Source organism: Perognathus longimembris, chromosome 14 (assembly GCF_023159225.1).
Source record: "Perognathus longimembris pacificus isolate PPM17 chromosome 14, ASM2315922v1, whole genome shotgun sequence".
NCBI classification, from domain to species: Eukaryota; Metazoa; Chordata; class Mammalia; order Rodentia; family Heteromyidae; genus Perognathus; species Perognathus longimembris.
The window spans coordinates 35,672,965-35,699,247 of NC_063174.1; the positions used below are offsets into that span (position 1 = coordinate 35,672,965).

The 26,283-nt window shown below is 48.1% G+C and overlaps 1 protein-coding gene across 2 annotated transcripts in view; it reads right to left on the bottom strand.

Moving 5' to 3' along the window:
- Positions 1 to 5,334: 5,334 nt before the first annotated feature.
- Tmem229b (transmembrane protein 229B) overlaps positions 5,335 to 26,283 on the bottom strand; it is a 38,527-nt gene continuing 17,578 nt past the window's right edge. The window contains exons 2-4 of one of the 2 annotated variants that reach the window (XM_048362056.1): positions 17,369 to 17,523; positions 11,819 to 11,907; positions 5,335 to 5,859 (exon numbers count right to left, since the gene is read on the bottom strand). In XM_048362056.1, the coding sequence (XP_048218013.1) occupies positions 5,335 to 5,838 (504 nt within the window). In that variant the 5' untranslated portion in view covers positions 5,839 to 5,859; positions 11,819 to 11,907; positions 17,369 to 17,523. The remainder of the gene's footprint in view (positions 5,860 to 11,818; positions 11,908 to 17,368; positions 17,524 to 26,283) is intronic. The other variant, XM_048362055.1, reaches the window with a different exon arrangement.

Here is a 26,283-nt window from a genome sequence, read left to right on the forward strand (position 1 = left end):
AGGGACAGTGCTCAGGCCCTGAGTCCAAGCCCCAGGACTGGCCAAAAAAAAAAAAAAAAAGAAAGAAAGAAAGAAAGAAAGACACCTACTTACTGGTTAATTAAGAAGTTCTGGGGGGGGGGGGGCTGGGGATATAGCCTAGTGGCAAGAGTGCCTGCCTTGGATACACGAGGCCCTAGGTTCGATTCCCCAGCACCACATATACAGAAAACGGCCAGAAGCGGCACTGTGGCCCAAGTGGCGGAGTGCTAGCCTTGAGCGGGAAGAAGCCAGGGACAGTGCTCAGGCCCTGAGTCCAAGGCCCAGGACTGGCCAAAAAAAAAAAAAAAAAAAGAAGTTCTGGGGAGAGGGAATATCAAAATCAATAGACAAAGAACAAAAAGACAAACCATTCAAAAAGCAACACTTAGAAACCATTTGGTGTAAACCAACTGCACAACTCTTGGGGGAAGAGGGGAAGGGGGATGGGGAGGGGGGAAATGAGGGAGGAGGTAATGAAGTGCCAGACTTTGAAGTCAGGTCCCACTTTACCACGTGAACCCCACTCTACCACGTGAACATGAGATAAGCGGCCCTGTGAGCAAACCCAGGACAAGCTTATTAGGGCCCAGTAGGTCAAGAACTCTAACCACTGGGAATGCTTAACTCTAACCGCCCCCAGAATGCCTCGAGCCCTGAGCCAATCAGATTTGTACCTGTGTCCTAATCTTGCTTGCTTGAACACCTGATTGTTGTAACTTTGTTTTTTGCCTTTATAAGCCCTGTGTAATCACAGCTCGGGGCTGCCTCCTAACCTCCACTGTGTCGGTGGGTAGGACGAGGCCCGACTTGCAGCTCGCTTAAATAAAGTCTTGCCTTGCTTTTGCATTTCGGAATGTCTGAGTCTCTGTGGCCTTCTTGGTGGTGGTTTCACGACTTGGCACAACAGTAACAAGTAGAACAAGAAATGTACTCACTGCCTTTCATATGAATCTGTAACCCCACTGTACCACACTTTGACAATAAAGAAAAAAAAATTTTAAAGTTCTGGGTTCCGAGGGCCTTGTCTCTTACCTCTTTTTTGAAGCTTCATAAAGTAGACTGCTTCATTGTTTGCCTATAACATGCTTGCCTATAAATAACTCTTTTTTTGGCTTGAACTCAGAGCATCTCCTTCTCATTTGGCCTTTTCACTTATGGTCGGCCCTCTACCACTTGAGCTATATCTCCAGTCCAGCATTTTGCTAATTACAGTCTCCTGGACTTTTATTACTAGACTTTGAACTATAATCCCCAGGTCTCAGCCTCCTGCTAGGATTAGGGGTGTGAGCCACTGGTGCTCAGCTAGCCTTAGGCAAAGCTAGCTCGTACTTATAAAGGGAAAAGCTTTCAAAGAAATGAATATGGTCACGTGAGTTGGGACAGGAAGAAGCAGGGCACTTTCCTGGTAGTTTGGAATACTGCCATGTTCTCTCACCTGGCTACAGCACAGGATCCAGGTCATTGGGTTTAGTTGAGTAGGCTGAGCAACTTCTAAATCCTCCATCCTCTTCCCAGAAGTAGTTAAGTTGGCAGGGGCCTAAGGTGGGGAGGATGGGGAGGTGGAGAGAGCAGATATACCTAATGTAGGGAAAGGACTCCCTTCCTCCAAAGGCACTCCTTCCTTCCTTCCTCTTTCTTTCTTTTTTTCTTTTTTTTTTTTTTGTCAGTCCTGGTGCTTGAACTCTGGCCCTGGCACTGTTCCTGAGCTTCTTTTGCTCAAGGCTAGCACTCTACCACTTGAGCCACAGCTCCACTTCTGGCTGTTTCTGTGTATGTGGTACTGAGGAATCGAACCTAGGGCTTCGTGCATGCTAGGCAAGCACTCTACCACTAAGCCACATTCCCAGCACCCAAAGGCACTTCTGAAGGAAAACAACAATGCTGCTTCTTCTAAGTGAGGCTTGTGAGGCAATGTAAAGGCCTCTTCGCTCTTTGAGTCATCACCAGCTTCCTCCTTTAGGCCCTCTCACCACATGAGACGTCCCAGGTCACAGTGTGTGTGTTCAAAGGGAGCTCATCTTGTGAGCATGCAGCCAACCTACATCCTACCTTGGAGTCCTCATCCCCTGGTGACTTAGGACAGAAGGCCTGGACCAGGTCCTGCTCTACATGGACTGGGGATTTTGTGGAGTAGATTCAGGTCATTCAAGAGGCTCAGAACAAAATTAGTGAGGACTAGCAGGGAGCACAACAGTCTCACATCTTCCAGGAGCCCTCCCCGAGTCAGGATGATGTCATGCAGGATGGGAAGGGTCTGGCCCCTCCAGCAGTCCCTGGGAGCTCTTCAGTGGAAGAGATGGGTCAGAGTCAGTCTTTGAACACAACACCAGTATATTTTATGTGCACAGATATGAAACAAAAGAGACAGAGACCAACAGAGACACAGCAGGCAATGGATTCACAAACCAGTCATGTGCCTTTTTCAAGAGCTGACTAGCTGGGGATGACAGCCCCATTCACCTCAGAGGCTCCCTCCCAAAGTGGAGGCCTGTAGCTCTGCCAGGTCTGGGTGGCCAGGGCCCAGGCCTCTGGCTGCCTCCTGCTCCCAGCTTCTGGACGGCCCAGAGCTTCAAAAACACACATTCTCACTGACCCACCCAGCAACTGCCTCCCTCAGAGACCCATACAGAGCAAGCTAGCAGCCAGCACAAAGGGCCCTCCCTACATATTATTGCTGTGAATAAGCATAGGCCATTGTGACTGGCTGGCATTGAGGAAAGGACAGGGCAGGAGGCCTAGCAGACATCCAAAGCAGCTCAACCATGCACGTTTGTGATATGCAACTCGGAGATTCTGCCATGGCTCAGGATTACGGAGGCTCATAAAAGGCCAGCAGACTGCACCAGTATTCCCCAAATGCTACCAAAGGCAGGGCTAGCATCACACTGAACTTCTAAGCCCTGGGCACTAAGGAAATGGAGCCCAGAAGATACACAGTAGTGTTGAAGTCTAGGCTGCCTGTTTAGAGATCCAAGCCTACAGCTCCTGTGGTCAGGCCATGGATTGTAGCCTCCCCTAGCTGGGGAGGGGGGGGGGGGGTCCAGGGGGGCGGGAGGGGCGCTCTGTACTGTGCTCCATATGGAGTCATAGGAGCAATTGTGTGTGGGGGGGAACCTAAACGAAGCAAATCCGTGATGCTAAATGTCACCAGGCACACAAGCCCACTCTAGAAACTCCAGGGCTTGGGATTTCTAGGCCCTGGAAAGAACTTGGTGCCAGGGAATGCCCACCGGCAACTTCTTGAGTAGTAGAACCTAGTGGGCCCTCCCAGGACTTTTGCCCTGGCTGAGAATTAGGGAGGTCTTATGCTGGCAAGAGCTCAGCAAATTGATCACCAGATTCATCCGTAGAAGGAGGTTGTTAACACAGGAGATTGCAAGAGATTGGTAGCACAGAGCTGGGGAACGGAGCCAGGAAGCCACTGTCCAGTGGAAACTAGGGATCCTCTCCATCTACAGATGGGAAGCAAATACCCCTTCCATCAAGAAAATCTGAACATTAGAAGCCCTAGACGCCCAGGAACTGGGGTCACAAAATCAAATGCAGGGCTAGCCACCCATTGTGTGCAGTTTAAGATTTGAGAAACAGACTGAGAACCACCTTGCAAGCTGTCCCCAGAGAGAACTGCAGGGGGAAAAAAAAACACGCTACAAAGGCCAAGTCTCCAAGCCTTTCCCTGGATCCAGACACCAGTTGGTAGCTGTCTCTGGCTGGTGTGGTCTGTATGACCCAGGCAGAACAATCCAGAAGGAGATTCTTAATTATATAAATTTTAAAAGAAAGGGAAGCTTAGCTTTCATCTCCTAATCCTAGTGTGACCAAGTGAGCATGTCTCACAAGATGGCCCACCTTCTTGATGGGGTCCTCCCCTCCAAGAATGAAGGACAGAGCCAGAGAGGGCCTGGAATGAAGATCTCGCCTGTCCACTGCCAGCAATGGACCTGTCATGGAGGAAAGGGGGGCCAACCAAGATGACACTACCCATGAATATCGCAGGGCTAACACTGTTAGAGGGACAAAACTCAGTGGGTCAGCCTTGCCAGGAGAACTGGGAAAGGGGCAGCCCTGAGGTTTCTCTGTAGAGCTGGGGCCATTGTAGAATCAGAACACATCGAGTCCTTTTTCTGTTCCTCATTTCCATTGAGCTCCCACACTGGCTATCTGCTCCTCCAGCCCCTAGAAGGCTGATGGGCTTGAAAATCAATCAGTTAAAGTCAAATATGACCTTAGAGCTCTGCCTTTTCCCCTATGGAACTGATTTGTCTCTAGGTTCCCATTGGGATCCACAGGGTCCCTCTAAGCTGAGCTGTGCACTGGGGAGTGAGTACTATTTTCAGTAGGGCCCCAGCAGGGAGAAAGCACTACCTCAGCCCCCTCAGACCAGGGCTGGAGACAACACAGAACCTGCCGTGGGCATCGGGCCAGTGAGAGAATGAGGGGGGAGGGAGGCTCCAGGAAAGCAGGGGTGGGGATCTGTCTCAGGGCTTCACCTATGGCAGCTGCTGTGTTGGTGAGGGGGTTAAGAACATGGTACAGTGACTGACATGGAGAAAAGGGCAGCTAGTGGCAAAGGCCTTGAACGTAAGAGAGACGGGGAAACACCACCGAACACACGGGGATGAAAACCTCCAAAAGCCCAAGGTTGGTGGGAATCCAGCACCATGGGGGGTGGGGGCGGGAGGGGGGCCCAAAGGGCCAAAGGAGCAGCATGGGGCCCTGGGAGAGAGAGGAGCAGAAGATGGTTCCCCAGCCTTTGCACACCATCTCAGCCACCAAACAGCCTCTGGGCTGCCCAGTCTGTCTGAGGCTGCAGCATAGAGGCCCCCAGGGAGGTATTGGTTGCAAGCAAGCACCTGAATATTGCCTAATGGAACCAGCCAAAGCCCAGCAAAATCCATATGGGAGGTGGGCAGGTGGCTGCAGCAGCAGCCATGGCCTCCTTGGGCTTGCCTCCCACCCCAACCCCAGTCTCAAAGTGTCTGAGCCAGTAAAGTCCTGCTGCTTCTGAAGTCCATCCTTGTAGTCCCAGCGTTGCTCAGCCACAAACCTCTGGCTAGCAGGCTCAGTGTGGGCTGGGCTGAGGTTCATAGCCCTTCCCCAAAGTCCTTCTGTGGGCCCCACACCTGGTGCCCCAATATTATCCCTCCATTGAGAATACGGGGGCCGTTTGCTCTACGAGGCTAAGGCCCAGCGGGGGCACAGGGCTTGTGCTGAAGAGAAGGGGTAACCCCACCAGCTTGGCCTCTCTGTCCATGAGTTCCATGAGAGACCCCACCCCCAGGCTCCCCCTTACTAGTCAGACCCCACCCCTCCTCAGTCAGTCTTGATGTGGCCATTGGCCAGGGCTGGGGGGCCACTGGAGTCTCCAGGCTCAGCATCCTTGTCAAAGCGCAGGCGGAGGGTGTTGCGAATGATGAACTGCTCCATGATGAGGGCCCCACAGAACCAGGGCACGGCGTATTCCAGGGTGATGAGGCCCATGAAGTCAAAGTCGAACTGGGAGTAGTCCCAAGGGCAGGCGTTGAACTGGCGCAGGATGAGGCCTGTGGTGAACTCCCACAGGTAGGTCCAGAGCGTGTAGATGAGGCAGCGCAGCAGCAGCGGGCAGCGTGCGCGCAGGCGCAGATACATGCGCTCCACGATGAGGATGGAGGTGCCGTAGATGAACAGGGCCCAGACACTCGTGACGCCAGGGAACTTCCAGTTAAAATTCACCACGAACTCCCAGGCCGCGGTGAACATCACCTCGCAGAAGTAGCCATGGATAGCATACAGGTACCAGCGGGACAGCGCCGTCAGGGGCTCTGCAGAAGCCATGGTGCCAAGGGAGGCCTGTTGCTGGTGACACAGGAAGACATAAGGGAGGGTGTCATCTGGTTGTCTTCCCTCAGCCGGTGACAGGAGATTTCAAACCCACCTTTACCTCTCCATCATCCCACACAGGAACTCTAACTTCCCACACCCTCTATCCCTCAGTCCTGTCCATTCTTTCCATCTTTGAGTACCCCACATACACATACATGGAGCACCATGTCCTAGAGGTACATCCATGTTGCAGTCATGTGTCTGGATGAATCCCCTCTCCTTTGTTGTTGTTTTTTTCTGGTACTAGTATTGGGGCTTGAACTCAGGGCCTCATCCTCTCCATTGCCTTTCTCAATCAAGGCTGGTGCTCTACCACCGACATTGATCTCCACTTCTGACTTTTTTGCTCCTTAACTGGACATACCAGTCGCATGGACTTTTCTGCCCCAGCTGGCTGCGAACTACAAACTACTCAGCTTCTTGAGTAGCTAGAATTGCAGGTGTGAGCCACTAGCACCTGGCTCCCCTTCCTTTAGAAGGCTGATTAAATTCCACCAGATGGAATCAACTATATGGGATATCTTGTTTATCTGCCTATCTGCTCATAAATACCTGGATTGCTTGCTTCTGCCTGTGAACTGCTTAGAATAATGGTACTGTGACTATGGGTATACAAACATCTCCTCCAGACCAGAACCTTTGATCTATGTCAGAAGTGGAATTACATCATAAATTCTATCGTTATTCTATGGTTGCCTGTTTGAAGAACTAACATACTGCTTTCCACCGTTGACATCCCAGGACCAATGCACAAGTATTCCTGTTTCCTCCACGTCCTTGCCAATATTTGTTTTTTGTTCCCCCATTTTGAAAATACCTAAAGTAGCAGCTCCTTTCCTTCACTTTTTTGTTGTCTTGTCTTTGGACAGTTGTGGGGCTTGAACTCAGGGCCTGGACGCTGTCCCTGAGCTTTTGTGTTCAAGGCTAGCACTTTACCACTTTGAGCCACACTACCACTTCTGGTTTTCTGGTGGTTAATTAGAGATAAGAGTCTCACAGAGGGCTGGGAATATGGCCTAGTGGCAAGAGTGCTTGCCTCATATACATGAAGCCCTGGGTTTGATTCCTCAGTACCACATATATAGAGAAGGCCAGAAGTGGTGCTGTGGCTCAAGTGGTAGAGTGCTAGCCATGAGCAAAAGAAGCCAGGGACAGTGCTCAGGCCCTGAGTCCAAACCCCAGGACTAGCAAAATAATAATAATAATAATTATTATTATTATTTTAAAAAGAATCTCACAGGGGCTGGGGATATAGCCTAGTAGCAAGAGTGCCTGCCTCGGATACACGAGGCCCTAGGTTCGATTCCCCAGCACCACATATACAGAAAACGGCCAGAAGCGGCGCTGTGGCTCAAGTGGCAGAGTGCTAGCCTTGAGCGGGAAGGAGCCAGGGACAGTGCTTAGGCCCTGAGTCCAAGGCCCAGGACTGGCCAAAAAAAAAAAAGAATCTCACAGACTTTTCTGCCTGGGCTGGCTTCAAACCATAATCCTCAGGATCTTGGCCTCCTGAGTAGCTCGGATTACAGATGCGCCACCTGTATGTAGCATTTCACTTTTGTTTTAAACTGCAATATTGGGTGAAGTCTTAGTGTTACGTTTCAAGCGTTGAGGGGAAGCAGTGGGCTTCCCTTTTTCTCCTTCCCCTTCCTTTTCAAACCTCATTAGTTTGCATGGTCAGGCTCCCATTTTATCCTGTTTCCCTAAAGTCTGTGCTGGCCAACTGGCCTCTAGCTCTTGTGTCCTCTATCCTGTTGGGTCTGGACCACTCATCTGACTCATTATCAGAGGCCACCAATATGTACTGAAGTGTTTTTATTGTTGTTGTTGTACTGGTCCTGGGGTTAGAACTCAGGGCCTGAGCACTGTCCCTGAGCCGCTTTGCTCAAGCCTAGCCCTCTACCACTGGAGCTCCACTTATGGCTTTTTGGTGGTTAATTGGAGATAAGAGTCTCATAGACTTTCCTGGCTGGCTTCCAAGAAAAATCCTCAGATCGATCTCAGTCTCCTGAATAGCTAGGATTATAGGTGTAAGCAACTGGCACCTGGAGATACTGTATGTGTTGTTTGTTTTTTAAAGACAAGGTCTCATTAAGTAGCCCAAGCTGGCCTCAAATTTGAGGTCCTCCTACTTTAGCTTCTGTGTGTGTGTGTGTGTGTGTGTGTGTGTGTGTGTGTGTGTGTGTGTATTTAGAGACAAGTTCTCACTATGTAGCTCAGGCTAGCCTTGAACGCTGAGTCTCCTGCATCAGCCTTCCTGTTACTAGCTAAAGGCATGTGCAAACATACCTGGCTACTAGTATCTCTTTATTTCTACTTCAAAACCCACCCCATTGTATATAACTGCTCATCTCCACACCAAGTATGCATCATGTCACTACTGTACTCAGAAACATTCAATGATTGCTCTTCTAACAAATCCCTACAGCATTCTTGGTCTGGCATTGAAGACATCATGATCTTGCCCTAGTCTAACGTGGGTCCTGTTCATTCTGTGTGATGTGCCCTCTCCTCTCACCTCCACAGGTTCAAACCCAGTGTCTAACTGATCTTCAGAACAAAGGGTCTCCTCCTCCCTTAGCCACAAATCCTCTCTTCCTCCTGTAAACTTCCACATCACCTTCTCTGTCTCTCTTTGGTACAGGTTATTTTGTTATATTATATTGGTAACTTCCAGTCTCAAGCCAGACCTTTCATTCTGTACTTACAGCGTATCCTGCTCTTTTTTGGATACCTCCACCTGGATGTTCCACAGGCACCTCAACTCCTAGCAAACTCAGTCTTTCTCCCTCTGATTCCATCCTGACTAATGGACTCACCAAGCCCTCAGCTAGAAACCAGAGACCGTGAATAACTCCAGCCTGTTCTGTCCTTTCCCCACTCTAGAGTAAGGACCTGTCTGTCTGGTTCAGCGTGGAATCTAAGTGCCTGGCATGGTGCCCAGCACACACATACACATTCAACAAAGGAAGGAAGATGTTTCTCAACAAGTTACCAAATGCCACCTGACGGATCATCTTTGAACTTGGTGACCTGAATCGCCTATTATTTACTATTCAGATCACGTGTGTGTAGATTAGATCTTGGCTGGCGTGATCGTGAGAATGTGAGTCATCTGAAGCTCTGTTCTATGCTTTGCTAGGGAAGTTGAGCTAAGCAAGTTGAGTCCAGCCCTCTGTTCCATAGGTCTCTCAGTACACCGGGTATTCAGCATGTGGCAATAACAGCAGCGTCTGAGAAAGCCCAATGAGGAGTGCTTTCAACACTCTAATCAAGGAGGGAAGGAGGGAGGAACAGAACATGGTTAATGGGTACAGGAATGTGTGTGAATAGAAAGATTGACTTCTAATGTTCTGTAGCATAGTAGGATGACTATCATTGACCACAATTAATTGTATTATTTCAAAATAGCTAGTAAAGAACATTTTGAATGTTCTCAAGGAAATGATAAATGTTTGAGGTGATGGGTATGCTAACTACCCTGATCTGTTCATTACAAATAACATACATACATCGTACTGTCATGCTGCACCTTAGGAATATGTACAATTAATACAGATTGATTACAAAAATTTATTTTTTGGAGATGAAATTCTCTCAGATGTATTTGCCTGAGCTGGCCTCGAACCTGAATCTTTAGATCTTAGCCTCCTGGATTACAGACATGAGCCACCAGTGCCTAGCTGATGAAGAAAAGATTAACATTAATTTCCTTTACAAAAAATCTCAATAATAAAAGACAACTCAATTTTTAGAAAATATTCCCATTAAGGCATACCCACTAACATCTCCTGCCCTTTTTTGCTCTTAAATCATTTTGGAATCCAGCTCTCCATTGTTCTCTTCTCGTTGCTGCTGCTCTGGTTCAAGCCCACACTCATCATGCCTCACGTGGCTAACTGTATGTCTCCCAGCCTTTCCTTCCCCCTTCCTATTCAAATCACAGGACAGAGTGTATTAGAAAAAGTATTATTTCTGGGGCTGGGAGTATGGCCTAGTGGCAAGAGTGCTTGCCTTGTATACATGAAGCCCTGGGTTCAATTCCGTAAGACCACATATATAGAAAATGGCCAGAAGTGCCGTTGTGGCTCAAGTGGCAGAGTGCTATCCTTGAGCAAAAAGAAGCCAGGGACAGTGCTCCGGCCCTGAGTCCAAGGCAGGATTGGCAAAAAAATAAATAAATGAAAAGAAAAAGTATTATTTCTAGTCAGATATGGTGGCACATACCTATAATCTCAGAACTCAAGAGGCTGAAGCAGTACAACCTGAGACTCTGTCTCAAAACAACAACAGCAAAAAGAATTATTTCTAAAATGCAAATCTGATTTCTTTCTCCTACTTAAAGCCCATTAATGGGCCTTCAACATCTGTATCTCCTAGGGAGAGTTGGCAAAGCCCTTGTAGACCCTTCTGCCTTAGAACCTGTCCTCTGGATCTTGACATTGTTGTCTCTGGTCCCTGGGATGACCTTTCCACCTGCCACAAACCCTGGTGATCCATGACCCCACTGCACACCTCATTTATCTGTGTGACACAGAGTACTGACTTTGCTATGGTTTATCTGACGCTAGCACTAGCAGCTGTTGGAATACTTCATATAATGGTAAGACAATGAAGAAGGACTCAACACATGACTGATTTTACAAAGGTGCACATCCATGTAAAGATACAAAAAAAAATTAGCAACAGATACCTCCAAGTGGTTGTTACTTTTTTTTCTCTGTGTACTTTACGTTTACCACGCACAGAGACCTAAAGAGACCTGAAGTCCTGTAAAATAAATGCATGTTCTTCCTTCCAAGTCATCCTAACAGCAAACAGTGACCAAGGGATGGATGTGGACAAGCATAGAGGCCCAGATCCTAACTGCCAGGGCCAGAGTCCTGTCTGATACCCTCCTTCTGTGGGATCTTTTGGGGAGTTACCTGAATATCCCGAGCCTCTTTTTCCTTACAGGAAAAGCACAAGAGGAATAAGTACCCCCATGGTTTTATGAGGCTGCAATGAACTCACAGACACATTCTATTCATTAGAGCAACTGCTCCCAAATGGTACTAGCCCAGAACCAGGCATCTAGACAGCCTTTCCTGCTTCCAGGGCCATGTCCTGTCTGAGGAAGGGTCAATGTGCTCTTGTCTTCTCCAGCCTCGGGACAGCCTTCCCTGCCAGCTGCAAGGTCTGCACCTTACACGGAGTGCCAAGCCAGTCAACCAAGCAATACCGTGGAAACAGTCACCTCACACACAGCCTACTTGAGCAAATGTGAACTGCCACTTCCCTGTGACTGAACTGAGGTGAAGGGCCAGCCCTGAGGGTCAGGAAAAGAAGCTAGAATAAGAGGGTGGGTACACCAAAACAGATTCTCAAATGCTCACTTTATCCTGAAACCCTTCCTCGGGCAAGGAGACAACAGATCAGCTCCAAGGAAATGAAGAAGAGGGTGACAGCCATGAGACCTATGTGGCCCAGGTACAGTGATACCGAGATCCACTTGGCCTCCTGCCATGACTTGGCTCCTTGGAACTTAGAGCTGCCTGCCTGCCCTATACCCTGATCCCTGGTCCTCCCTGGGCAAGGGAGAGGGGCTCCCAGGATCCTGGGTTGGAAAGGGGGGTTCCCAGTCAGTATTCTGCAGCTGGGCATGACTGCATTGATTTTACTCAGGCCAGCTCCCCATCTTAATGCTGACTTTGAACCCTGCCCTCCTTGCCTCTGAGCTCATCTTCCTAGCTGGTGAGAAACCACAGGCTTGAGTCTTTCCCAGATGACCTGGAAGAGCTGGACTCCAAAACCCTCAGCAGAAGCAAGATGAAAGGGTGAAAGAGAGTAAGCTCAGAACAAAAGGGAGGAGTAGAGGAAGAACAGGGAGAGCCTCAGGCCTGGGTTCTTTTCCTGGACACCAGGAAGCACTTGGGAAGATGAGAAGGAAGCATACCTAGGCAAGGTCAGATCTTGTCTGAGGGGTTGTGCCAGGAAAACACAGCTGGTGCTCTCAAGACGAATGAGGTCAGCTGAAAGACCTGGCTGGGGACAGAAGATGGGAGTTTAGACAAAGGAACGTGAGTCAGTATCTAGGGCTGGGATGCTCAGGGGGTGGGGAGTGGGGGTGGGAAATACTAAGATTAGAGCTAGGATGCTGACTTGGAGGGTATGTTGATAATCCAACTCCCAAACCTATTCTCTTTTATTCCCCCTACCTCTCTTTGTGCTAATTTTGAGGTTTGAACTAACCAGCCATGATAGTGCCTGGCAGTAATCGATGAGGAGGATGAGGCCGGAGGACCACGAGTTTGAGACCAACCTGAGGCTTGAACTCAGGGCCTGGGTGCTGTCCCTAATCTTCTTTTTTGCACAAGACTAGCATTCTACTGCTTGGGCTGCAGCTCCATTTTCAGCTTTTTGGTAGTTAATTGAAGATAAGAGTTTCACAAACATTCCTGACAGGAATTACTGGCTTCAAACCTCGATCTTCAGATCTCAGTCTCTTGAGTCAAGGATTACAGGCATGAGTCATAGGCGTCCAGCTAGCCAATCTTATTTCTGACCATCACAGAAGCCATGCCTAAACCCTGAGCTAGGACAGGCTCACCACCCTCTTCTGGGCCCTAGTCTCCTCAAACCTGACCCCTTTTACCCTGGGCCCCTTCCAATACTTCCTTACTCAGCCCTGGAATCAGAGTCCTGGGAAATCCTACAGCAAGAGGAACCAGCGGCTTAGCAGGTATTGACTTCTTTCTCCTGGTAACAAACACGGCCATCCTGAGGACTGTGATACACGGAGGGGACAGCTCAGGAAAGAAAGTTCAAGTGGTGTAGGCATGCGTGGACACGGCTGGGAGCAAGGGAAAAACTTTTGGAAAGCAGTGATGACAACACACAGAAGTTTGGGAAATAACGATTCTGAGACAACCTCACTGACGAAGGGCCTGGGAACAAGCTCTGTGAAGGGCCAGAACTCCAGGTGACTTGTCAGAGAACATACTGTGGCAAAGTGGGGATGTCTCTAGGAGAATTACATCTGCTGCTCTTAGAGCCTGCTAAGCTCTGCCACAGAGTAGCAGAGAAAACTGAGGGCAGAGCAGGCAGTAGCAACTGATGGAGAGATGGCCTTCAGAGACTAAGACAAGCTGCAGGCAAAGCCAGATGGAATGATTGCCTTTGTTTTTTGCCAAAAACTCTCATCTTGTTCCAGGAAGCTGAGCACCCACAACACAATGACTCTGGGAATTTCTGTCCCAAGATGCATCTTCCTGGAAAAATAGACTTGCCTGCATGCAGTTAGGTTGGGCACACCATTCATTTCCCTCCCCATCTCCAGGCACCCAATCACTACAGTTACATGTTCTAAGGAGACACACAGCCCTCCTAAAGGCCCGGAGGACAAGGCAGCGAGAGTCAGCGTCAAAGACCCCAAGTCAGTCCCTAGATAGGTCTGTGCTTGGGGAGAGGAGAAACAACAAGGGAAGGACAATTACTCCATATCTGGGGTAAGTTAAAAGTTCTAAAATTTCTGGGTGCCAGTGGCTCATTCCTGTAACCCTTGCTACTCAGGAGGCTGAGATATAAGAATCATGGTTCAAAGCCAGGCTAGGCAGGAAAGTCTGACTTTTTTTTTTTTTAGAATTTACTTTATTATTGTGAGACTCTTATCGCCAATTAACCACCAAAAAGTGAGATGTAGAACTATGGCTCAGTGGTAGAGTGCTAGCCTTGAGAAAAAGAAAAAAAAACTTAGGGACAGTGCCCAGGCCCTGGGTTCAAGCCCTGGAACTGGCACAGAAAGGAAGGAAGGAAGGGAGGGAGGGAGGGAGGGAGGGAGGGAGGGAGGGAGGGAGGGAGGGAGGGAGGGAGGGAGAGAGGGAGGGAGGGAAAAGCTCTGAAATAATTCTGAGTTCTGAGCTAGACCTGCAGCAAAAGTAGTGAGGGAGGAAACCAGCTTTGCTCCAGGGCCAGAAAGGAAGCAAGGAAAGGAAAACCTGTGACCACTGGCTGGGTGTGCTTGCTGTGAGCATTGCTGGGACAGATTTAAGGGGGATCCTCCCCCTCATCTCCCAAGTTACAATAATAATAACTAGGAACTCTTCAACACTTACTACACATCAGCTTATTTTATAGAGGGTGGAGAACATGAAGCAGAGAGAGGCTAACTAATTAGACTACATTGTTAGAGCTATACATGGCTGGGCTGAGAATTAAACCCCACAAGTCTGGCACCAGAACCTTTACCCCTAGTCAGCACACTGCACTGCCCCAAAGGTTGACTAAAAGCTCCTCTATGGACGCTACCATTTCTGAGTTTCTGCTTCTGGAAGTTTCAGATGGCATCTAGGGAGACAACAGGGGTGAGGAGAGGGGTGTGTGGCTCCAGCTGGACCATCACTGAAGTTCAGAACTGGGTGTCAGAGATACTGAAAGTTCTCAGCCAATTCCTCAGGCCAAGCTCTGACAGAAACCACACAGAGGTCTTCCAAGGTCAAAGCTGACCCTCACAGGACCATGGCAGCCACCAGAGCCTCAGAGTAGGAGCCATTCTCGCCAAGGGCTCATTACCCAGAGCCTTCCTTACTGCCAACCCTGCTGTGGAAATGCCAGCCAAGAGCAATGGCTTGTGTGCAGCTTCCCAGAGAAGCCATCTGCACAGAGCAGTAGCAGCCAGAATATCAGAAACAACTGTTCCACACAGGACTTTAGAGGGACTCAGACAGTAACCAAATACCTGCCTGGAAGCATGGGCAAAGAGGGCAAAAGGGCTTGGCAAGCAGAGCCAATCCTAGCCCAGAGGTCCACAGGGCTGAGAGTGAAAAGGGCACCCTGAAGGTGGGATACACAGGCTGAGCATCTGAGTATTGACCAGAATGCTCTTCTCAGTCCTTCACGTGACTACCTCCCTGTCGTTACTCTGGTCTCAGCTCAGTTGTCACCCCCAAGACCTTCTCTGGCTCCCCAATCCAACATAGCCTCCCTGTCACTTCTTGTTATTTGTTTTTGGAGACAGAGTCTCACTGTCTATCCCTGGCTGACCTGGAACTTGCAATCTTCTTACCTCAGCCTCCTAAGATCTGGGATTACAGATATGTACCACCGTGCTCAGCGATACCCTACCATCTTATTTTCTTCACAGCATTTTGATGCTTATGGTCTATCCCAAATTGCAATGGGGGGCAGGGTTTTGTTTTCTTCACTACTGGGTAACTTCACTGCCTAGAATGGTGCTTGTAAACAATACCTAAAAATACTTGTAGGATAAAAATACTTGTAGGATGGATGGATGGATGGTTGGGCTTAAATAGGCCCAAACCCTTAAACACTGAAGAGGGCAGTTGTAAACCACTACTAGCTGACTCAGCCGTTCTCCTTTCCTCATCATAGGGAATATAGCCCCTAAATTTTTAATTCTAGAATTTTAAAATAGCTTTATTTTTTAATTACTAAAACAACATGAGTCCACAACTGAAATTTAAACATTATAGAATGGAATGACTTAGCAAGCAAAAGCCTTCTTGATCCCACATCTTAGAGCAAGTCACTATTAATGACTATAGTCAATCCGATTAAATAGCTTTAAAAGAATCCCATCCATGCACCATAGAAAGGCAAAGCACTCATCACAACACCAAACTAATAGCCACCATCATTTCCTCTGTACAATTCTTCCCCATGTATGAGTTTAGCAGTATCACAATGTGCTTATTCTGTAACCTGCCATTTTTTACTTATAACCGTTTTTCCAATTTGTAATAGAGCCTTCGTGCTCATTATCAGAATGGCTATGTGATATTCTACCAAGTCCAAAACTGTAATTAACCAAGATACTCAAAAGAAACAATTATTTCCCATTTCCACTATTCCACTATTTCCACTGTTACATATGACACCCCAGAAATGCCTTGTGTATCTGCAAAAGCCAGTTGCTTTGGGGGGACTATTTCCTACTGAAAGATTTTTTTTTCATTTTAAACAGTACATCATTATGTATCCCAGGTGACCTCAAAATTACCATCTGCTTGCCTGAGCCTCCTCAAGTGCTGAGATTACAGATATGTGCCACACCACTCCTGGCTGTATTGAAATATACTTAATGAGTTAGTCCAGGCGTGGAATCACTAGATCAAGGTGTACAACAGTCTTAAGGACAATGGCGTAGATTTCTCAGAAGACCTCTGTCTTTGGGGGAAGAGGAGGACATAGACCTCATACCTGAGTCTCTACCTTCCCTTTGTGGCCTCATGGCTGACTCCCCACTCCAATGCCCCTCACATCCATGCCCGTGCATACCACTCAGGCTTCAGGTCCACACAAGAGGACCTTCCTGAAAGACCTGCTCATCACAAGCTGATTTTGGAAGCCCAAAGATGATCATGAAGCAGCTTCTTGTCCTGTGCTGCCAACACTTAGCTGGAGAGTCAAGACCTACTCACAGCTGAGAAGTAACCTTATGACCCCTTTTCCATTTCCCTGCAGGCTCCCACAGAGGCTCTGGGCCCCCATGGACCAGGCCACAAGTTCCCTAAAGCCTGTTTATGTAAGACCACCAAAGCACTAGCTCTGTTTGCCCTGCCTTGCAAGGAGCTCCTTTCCTGCTCGTCTCAGACCCCACTGTTAGGTTGTCTGCTCTGTACAGACATAACAGCCTTCAGGCCAGATGGGCCTCTGGGGTTTGGGAATACAGCCAATTGTTAGGTGTTTTAAGCATCAAAGAAAAGTTAGAGGGAAAGGCTGGGGGCAGGGAGGGGAGAGAAGAAGACAGGACTGGCTCCTTGGTCAGGGGCCTTTCACTGTACATGGGGTTTCTCTGGTCTTAGGAAGAGGTGCTGCTGACAGCAAAAGGACTTGCTCCTCCTGGCTTCCTGGGAGATCATTTTCATTTTATTTTAGTTTAGTTTTTGCAGTACTGGAGTTTGAACTCAGGGTCTCTTTCTTGCTGGGCAGGTGCTCTACCACTTAAACCATGCCATAGCCCTTGTGTGGAAGCCATCTTTTTGGCAGTATGGAGGTCACCTTTTTGGCAGCTATGTCTCCACAAATTGCCTTCTATCTAGGAGAGACACTGAATGTTCTACTCCAGGCCTCGTGGCCTTCACTGTAAGAATTGCTCATAGCGTTGGAAAGACTCTCCATGCAAGGACAGGCATAATTATATCCCACATCACGGAAGTAAAACCTGATGCCCTAAGTACACAAGAGCCTATTGATAAGAAAGAATGTGGCAATGGCCTCTCCCAGGTGCTAGAGCCTGGCTTCACTTAGGTCAGCCAGTCTGGGCCTGACCCAGTTTTTTAGATGTCAGGTGGCTGTAAGATGGCTCCAACAGTGACATGGCCTGAAATGCTCAACTCTGCCTAGCCATTCTAGAACTGTAGCCATATGACAAGCCCTTGGATAGGCTCAGAACTGGGATCCCTGGACTCAAGCCATTTCAGATAAAGTGCTGGATGGATGAATAGGCAGGGCCATTTTTCGTGTTTTGGTGCCAAAACATACTCACTTATCACAGCCTTGAGTGAGTGGCTCAGAACTGACATCAGGATCACTGTGCAGGCCAGCCCTGGCTTAACCTTTGTCCTGGCGCCACACTGGGGCTCAGCAATGTGGGCAAGCATCAGCCCCAGGGCTCAGCTGATCCTTGGCTTTCATGCATCCCTGGGAACAAAAGAAGAGGCCTTTGTAAACTTAATCTTCCCCAGCCCTGAGCCACTATAGCAGCCAGAGATTCAGGTCCAAGGCCCAGGGCTCTGTAGCGGGCCACCAGCAACTGTCCTCTCCTGAAACTGGCATCTCTTGTCTGCTGTCCTATCTGCTCATGGCTGGTGATAATCACACCATGAGAGCCTGAGCTGGTTCTTAGCCAATCCACACATGGGGTCAGGACTTAGGACCTCTTGTGTGAATGAGTGTGTACACACTTGTAAACCTGAGACAGAATATAATTTTAGAATCTAGCTTGATTCTCAGCTTCACATGACCCTCACCTTCACCCGCAGTAGGGTATCTGTTAGCAAGGGCTACTGAGAACCTCATGGAAGGCAGACACTGTAGGACATCTGTTTTAGAATTTGGGTAATCACACACAGAAAAATTAAAAAGACAAACAAAAAATGTGCTAAAACCCTTGCCTGCAATTTGCCATCCTAATATTTATCTCTCTGTATATATTAAGACTGTTACTATTGATATTAACAACTGGCTACTAGCTGATATAAATCTTACTTCATAATGCCCTTTTACTTACATATGTTTTTGTTTGTTTGTTTTTTGCCAGTCCTGGGCCCTGAACTCAGGGCCTGAGCACTGTTCCTGGCTTCCTTTTGCTCAAGGTTATCACTCTGCCACTTGAGCCACAGAGCCACTTCTGGCTGTTTTCTATATATGTGGTGCTGGGGAATCAAACCCAGGGCTTCATGTATACGAGGCAAGCTCTCTTGTCACTAGGCCATATTCCCAGCCCACTTACATACATTTTTAATAATATCTCCATGACTTGACCATTTGTTTTTGGGTTTTTTTTGGTGCAGGTCCTGGGGTTGGAACTCGGGGCCTGGGTAATGTCCCTGGACTTTTGCGCTCAAGGCCAGCTCTTTACCACTTGAACCACAGCTCCACTTGGACTTTTTTGGTATTTAATTAGAGGTGAGTCTCATGGGTTTTCCTGCCCAGGCTGGCTCCAAACCACAAATCCTGAGATCTCAGCCTTCTAAGTAGTGAGGATTGCAGATGTGAGCCACCAGTACCCGCTAAGACTTGGAGAGGTCACCATTTCTTGTATCTCATACGCAGTTGCAGACATTCCCTTGGGAACACCCTTGACCCAGAGCTTGCACAGATGCAAGGAGAGGGCTCAGCCCAGCAAAGGTAGCTTCAGGGAGAACAATGTGTGGCTGGTGGCAGACCCTCCCCCCCACGAAAGTCCACTCAGAAAGGTAGGCCACAGAGGTGCCAGCTTGCACCAATGCCCAGCTCCTGCCCTCTCCCTCCCCCAGGCTTTGAAAAGAAACAAATCTTCTCCTTTTGTCCTTTTGATAACCTGTGTGGCAGGAGAGCCAAGAAGTGAAAGGAAAGGGGTTGAGGACCTAAATCTCACTATGTCAGATGTGTTCTGGAGGGTGCCCATGGACCTCCCCTGGGGGCCTCTGTGCAGAGAAAAGTGAAAGTCAGGTGTGAAGTGCAGTGAGTGGCTGTGCTTGGCTTAGCCTGTCCCTGTCCCTCCCCAACCCTCCCACAAACAGGAACCTCCAGCCCACCCCCACCTGTTCATCCTCCTCCCCTCTCCCAGACTGCCAGATGAGGAGCAAGGGTCACCCTGGCACATATCTATCGGCTGGAAGAAAGGACCTTAACGAAGTATGTCTGATAGCCCCACTACCAGCACCCCTGTGACACATGGCCTGAGATGTTTGGTCTCACTCATGAGCCCTTCTCCTTCCCCAGGGCCCTCAAAAGGCCACAGCAAAACACAAGACAAAACAGAAACGGAAACCAAAGACCACATCCTGCCGGCGGAATCTGGTGCTGCTACAGTCAGGCCTGGAAGCCGGCTGTTGGCTGAGCTGTTGTCCTCAAAGATGAAGACACAGTAGTCATAGTGGGTCTCTCCAGGAGCCAGCCTCTGGCTGGAGATCTGGCTACTTCCTGGCCTGCAAGCCTTTGCCTAGGGGGTGGATGAGATGCTAGTGTAGCAGGGTCCTCACCTTGTCCTGTAAGAGCACAAGCTGTCCCTACCTCCCTCTGACTCTCCCTGACCCTCAAGAGCCAAGTGCCAGTGGACAGAGCTCACGAAGCTCCTGGTGGATCACAGGACCCCAGCCAGAGGTCTATGGGGAATAGGAATGTGTGATGAGTCCTTTAAGCAAGGAGCCCGTTGCAGAACTTGAGCTTTTCAAGTACATCAGCTCTTATAACACACAGCATTCACATATGAGTGACAGTAATATCTGCAAGATTTGGCTTTGTGTGTGTTCCATTTTAGGAACAAATACACAGGTTCAGGACAGCAAGAGATCTGGCTAAGTACATACATTCAATTCAAATCCCATTCCTTGGGCTCCATTTGCCACTCTGGAGCCCTGTACAGAACACCTTTCTGGTGTGCCCAAAGGATCCATGCTTCCACTCATCCACTGGCCCATCTGAAAATCACTCCAGGTGATGAATTCCTAGAGGCCACAGAATTTCAGTTGGGGGCTGGGGATATAGCCTAGTGGCAAGAGTGCCTGCCTCGGATACACGAGGCCCTAGGTTCGATTCCCCAGCACCACATATATAGAAAACGGCCAGAAGTGGCGCTGTGGCTCAAGTGGCAGAGTGCTAGCCTTGAGCGGGAAGAAGCCAGGGACAGTGCTCAGGCCCTCAGTCCAAGGCCCAGGACTGGCCAAAAAAAAAAAAAAAAAGAATTTCAGTTGGATGGACAGATAATCAGGGGGGACAGGGCCCAGCTAAATTCTTGGATGGTGAGTAATGACTGGTGTTAGTCTCTAATTTCTAAAGCATCATGTAAGGGCTGTCTCTCACAGAAAGCATCAGAAACATACCTGCAATAACCAAGGCTGTCTCTGAAAATTTCATCACACTGGCTAAGGTAAAGAGAAATGGAGTACATGGGTTGGGACATGAATAAACCACACAGGGAGGACTGGAGGTGTGGCTCAAGGAGCAGAGCACTTGCCTAGCAAGCACAAGGCCCTAAGTTCAATGCAAGTACTGCCAAAATCATACAGGGAGGACTGAGGCAGGAACAGAGTACCCCAGACAGGCATCCCTTGGGCCATTGCAGGTTCCTAGATGGGCACGGGTCCAGACCAGCTCAGATTGAAAAATAATAATGCCTATTCTGTTATTTCTACAATGAGCAGGCAATCTCAAAAGGCACAGACAGTTTTCACTCACAAGGATTGATTTCCCAAAGAGACTTAACCAGCAGCTGCTGGCAGGAAATTCCTCTGCATCATTTTTTTCTCCTCTGTAACTATTTAGGGTAAGCTGGGCTTGCAGGATTCAGTCCAATTCTCTGACAGGAACTTAAATCTTCCCCAGCCCCCATCTCTATGCCCTGGACCTAAGACTGGAGCCAGAATGGATACAGGCAAATACCATCCTGTTTACCTTCCCATTCTCCTCTTCCCAAACCTCCCAGAAAAAGATAAAACACTCTCCCTCACAACACTGAATCCTTCTGAAATGTATGGGACTTCCCACATACCCCCACCCAGTAGCTATCCAAGAAGACAGCTGCTCATCCCAGAATTCATCATGACGGATGCTCCCACCCTAAGATCATGCCAGATGCTCCATTTTGAGGACTCAGTCCCATAATACTGCCCCTCCAGATGCCAGTCACAAGCAGTAATAGGTTAACACGTGTATTTCTGATAGGCTGAGTGCAAATCAGAGTTCCCATGACCCCTGTTTGGATCCCTACTTGGTTGTCTGGTTCCTGGGACAACCTATAAGAGAAATGTATGTAGAAAAGTATGGGGACAAGATTTACACTCTGCCACCTCCTAGTATCTCTCTGTATTCAGCCACTGGGAGCTCAATAAGCGTTGATATTCAAGAGTTCATATTCTTAAAGGTGGGGAGATGGGGCTAGATGGTCCAACCCTCTAATCGCATCCTTTGGTCTTTTGGTGACTGGCCCAGCAGGCTAGATGAGTTCCAACCTAAGTGCTTTATTTGTAAAAACTCAGGTGTGACCAAAAGATCCCATTACACAAGACTCTTCCTTCACTCAGGAAATATCAAGGGTTTAAGGCTTCTGTGACAGGATCCTGGACAAATAACAACTAGATCTCTTATTATACATACTTCCCTATCCAGGTGCCCACAAAGAAAAGAGAAGATTCCCAAAGACCCATTAGGGAGCCTTCTGGTTCCTCAGAGCCCCTAGTTCTTCTCGAATGACCCAGAACAATTGCTTTTACTCATCCTGGTAGTAAAACCAGCCCTGAAGTCTAATGGAGTTGGCAACTTCACAAACCACAAAGTGACCACACATGGCTGCAAATGCAATTGGTCTTCCCTCCAGAGGACAAGTGATCTGTGGCCAGGCCCCCCTTAGAAACAAGGAAGAGACAGGGAGGTGGGTGGACAGGGCAGATGGGGTCCCAACTGCACTTGTCCTTGTCCTTCTACTTGATCCCCTCATTCTAGGATGGGACTGTGGATTTCCCTGCCTACCCCACACCATGCTTCTAACTTCTTCATTTGAAGGCCACCTTGTCTATCACCTTCCACTCCTTCCTTCTTCTTCCCCATCTAGCTTATTGTATCTACTGCCTCTTCCTCCGCTCTGAGTAAACCCTGAAGGGCCAACTCCTACACCTGGGAGGCTAGTCTCTGGCTTCTTTCCTTCCCCCACCCCATCCTACTCCCTGGCACTGAGTTGCTCCTGCTTGCTGTCTGAAAAGCTGGACAGCTGCTGGGCTCTCTAATTAGCTGCCTGGCCACTTTCCCAGAGTGAGGCATGTGTTACATTACAGTAAAGAGCTTCCTTACCTCCCTTCAGCAATAATCCCCTATGCAGATCCCATCAGCCAGGGGCCCTAGAAGCCTCCTCACATGAGACCAGCAAACTTTCTCCTGTCAGCCAGAAAACAGGAGAGAATGGCCTCACACTCTTATCGACAGTGTGACCTGGAGTTTATCTGGGAAGACCTAGGACTGGCCATGACCTTAGGGTGTCCTCCATCTTTAGGAACAACAAGGACTCTGCCCTTTGTTGCCTCACCAGAGCAGGCAGGAAGCCTGAGGGCCTTTGGGAATATAAAGCTGAACTGGTACAACAGTATGGCATGAATGCTCTGCTTATACAATTAAGCCACTCCAGAGATTTCTTGAACCTAGTTCAAGAACCTTGTTATTCAAAGGTGTTGAGTTCCAGCAGTACCATGAAAGGACAGACACAATACAAGGTGTGAATAAGACAATACTCCCACCCTGCCCCCCCCCATTCCTCCCTCGATTGATGGAAACGGATGAGGAATGAGTAAACAATCTATCACATACCAGAATTTCTGATATTATGCTGTGAAGAAGAGAAAGGACTGGATTCTGGAAAGCCTTTTCCCCCTTCCTTCCCTTCCTTCCTTCCTCCCTCCCTTCCTTCCTCCCTCCCTCCCTCCCTTTCTCCCTCCCTCTCTCCCTCCCTCCCTCCCTCCCTCTCTCCCTCCCTCTCTTCCTTCCTTTTTTCTTTCTGCATTGGCTGTTAAGCCCAGGGGCTCACACTTGCTAGGCAGTTGCTCCAACCTCTTGAATCATGCTCCAAACCCTATTTGAAGGATCTTCTAATTTTACCCTGAGCCAGCCTGGAACTTTCCATCCAGTTGCCCCTACCTCGTGAGTACCTTGGATTATATGTAAGTGTTCCACCATGAACAGCTGGAGAGAAAGAGATTGGTAGCATTCAGGCATTGACAGGAAAGATGAGAAGAAATCACTCAAGGAGCTTAGGCAAGAGGGAATAGTAGGTGGAGATTCTTTTTTTTCCCCCTCTTATTTATTGTCAAAGTGATGTACAGAGAGGTTACAGTTTCATACGTTAGAAGAGATTCTTATGTAAGTGAAAGGTAAACAGTTTGAGAAATAGTAAGGCCCAGTGATAAGAGTGTGTGCTATGTATAAGGCCTAGCTTCAGAAGAAGGAAGGAAAAAAATAGAGGAAGGGAGATAGGGAGGGAAGGAGGGAGGGAGGGAAAGAAGGAAGGAAAGAAGGAAGGAAGGAAAGAAGGAAGGAAGGAAGGAAGGAAGGAAGGAAGGAAGGAAGGAAGGAAGGAAGGAAGGAAGGAAGGAAGATAGCAAGGCCTGAGCAGTTGGTGTCAATGTGGCTCTAATATCCAATAAGGGCAAGAAATGGAGCATAGTCATAGGAAAACATCAGACCATCCTGGCTGGCTCCATGATTAGGCTAGATATGTGCTCCAATTGGAGCCAACTCTGGAGTTTTGGTTGGAATGAATGAAAGAATGCTACAAGAAGCTACTGCCATAACTAAACCCAACTCTAGACCCAACACACCAGGCTAAAAGTCAACATGAGATCATTCATCGGAAGTTCCTCAGTACCAAGCGGTAATTAAACTGTTTGTAGGAACTTCAGATAAATCAGGATTAGAGATAGTAGTCAAATTTCTCAACAAGGCAAGTTTAATTTTTGGTCTTTTTGTTTTGTTCAGGTTTTTTGTTTGTTTTTGTTTTGTTTTGTCTTTTGCTATGTTGGGGCTCCAACCCTAGCTTCACCCACAAACAGGCCCATTTCAATTAACATAATGGGGTCCCCTACTTTAATACTTTCATTAAAGAAGTTACCTGGGATGAGGGGGATTGTGGCCCTATGTATTTATAGAGCCCACTTCCCATGTCATGTCAAGGTTAATCTGTGAAGGGCAAACAAGATACAAGGGAAAAGGCAACAAGGACCGAATATATAGGTAATGCCTTTCCCTACCCACGCAGCCTCAGTGCAATGGCCATCTAGGAGGGCCACAGAGGAGGGTCATATGCTTTATATTTTATCCCCCACATCCTCCCCCTTCCCAAATCCCCCTCCCCATCCCAAGATCCCACAGTTTCCAGGCAGTCAATCTTTACCTGAACTGAAGGGTATTAGTAAACTGTGGGGCATTGGCTGCTAGATTTTTATTAATTTATTTTGTGGTTCTGAAGATCAAACCCAAGGGCTTCACAGATGATAGACTGGTACTCTACTACTTGAACCACACATCCATGTCTAGCTTTTTGTTGTTTAACTGGAGATATGAATTTCACAGACTTTCCTGCCAGGGCTGGCTCTAAACCATAATCTTCAGATCTCTTCCTCCTGGGTAGATAGGATTACAGCCACTACCACCCCTCTCAATTAGAAAAAAAAAGAAAGGAATAAAATTAACAACTCTATAACACCTATTGATGACCTTCTATGTGCCAGGCAGCCTTTCAAAAATGGGCTTTTCAACTAACCTCTTCCAAGTGGATGAGACAGAAATCCCAATTTACAAGTGAAGTTCAAAGATGAGGGAACAGCTAGGAAATGAGAGGACCAAGGTCTTTACCAGTGCTTTTCCCCCTTACAGCACTCATGACAGATAGGGAAGTGGAGGCAGGAACTAGAGGGACTTGATTTGCCTATGTCAATAGCCTCTTACAGCTGACAATTGTTCCTCACACAGTCTGTCCCCTTCGAGTCTTTTGGAGCTCATCATGGGCTGGGAAGAGCCTCCCCTGAAGGGTATACCCACCACAGCTTGGAAAATCCCACAGGAAGGCTACAGACCCGAGATACACCTGGGAGTGTGGTAGGAATCAGAACAGGAATGTGTGACATTCTTCCTAGGCAATGAGAGGAGGGGTGTCATACATTTATTTTAGAAAACCATCCAGACCCTGCCCTCCTTTTCTATGCATATCTATGTCCCCCATACTACTTGACTGAAGGGCAGGTGTCCTCTGGGAAAGATTGAGGAATGCCAGTTGACCTGGGGGAGGTGTGAAGGCTCCACCTGACCCACCCAAACTGTCCCTTTCCTGTCAACAAGGCCCACAGGAAAGATTAGCATACACTGCGCTGAGCCCTGACACCAGCCATGCCAGGCACTTATACCATGATCCAAAGCTCAGCAACCCTGCTCCCCACTCAGCCACTTGCGGGTCAGCCCCATCCACCTAGAAAACACCCGGCCCTGCAACATGTTCAAATTATGGCTCCAAACAGCAGTTAGGCAAGAGTAATTAAAGGGAATGTTATCTCAGTCTCTCATTAGCCACATAATTAGACTGCTGAAAATAATTAACATTCCTCTTGACAAAGGAAACAGAGGACCCATTAGATTCATTAGGCCAGCCTCATCAGCCTGAGGAAGGCTGAGAACTCATCGCCTCTTAGTCTGACAGGTGACACAGCCCATTGGGTCAGCCCTGGGCCAGGCTGACGCATGTGACACACCTAGTGTATCTATTACAGATAATAACAACACATACACCTATAGCATGGAGAAAAATAACTGGAAGGAAATGCAGGCCTGCGTCAGAATGGCCAAGGGCATGCAGTTGCTTCTCCCAAAGCCCTAGAAATGACAGAAAAGACATCTAGGAAGAATAAATCTATTGTAGCACTAGAAAACTGGAAGGAATTATAAGACAGAAAGCAGATGAGAAAACATAGAGAACTATAAAATGATAAAAAAAAATAGCAGTGACCTCACATACACACATGTGACATTGTCCTAAAGAACTTGCTCTGTATTATCTCATGTAGCTCTTACAGAAGTGTTTTCAGTTGCAGAGTATAATTACCTTCCTGTGTAAATAAGAGTCAAAATGGTTGCATACTTTATTAATGTCACAGTGCTAATAAGTGGGTGGGCTGGTAGGCTAAGATTTGAACCCAGTCAGCATGATTGTGAACACTGTTCACC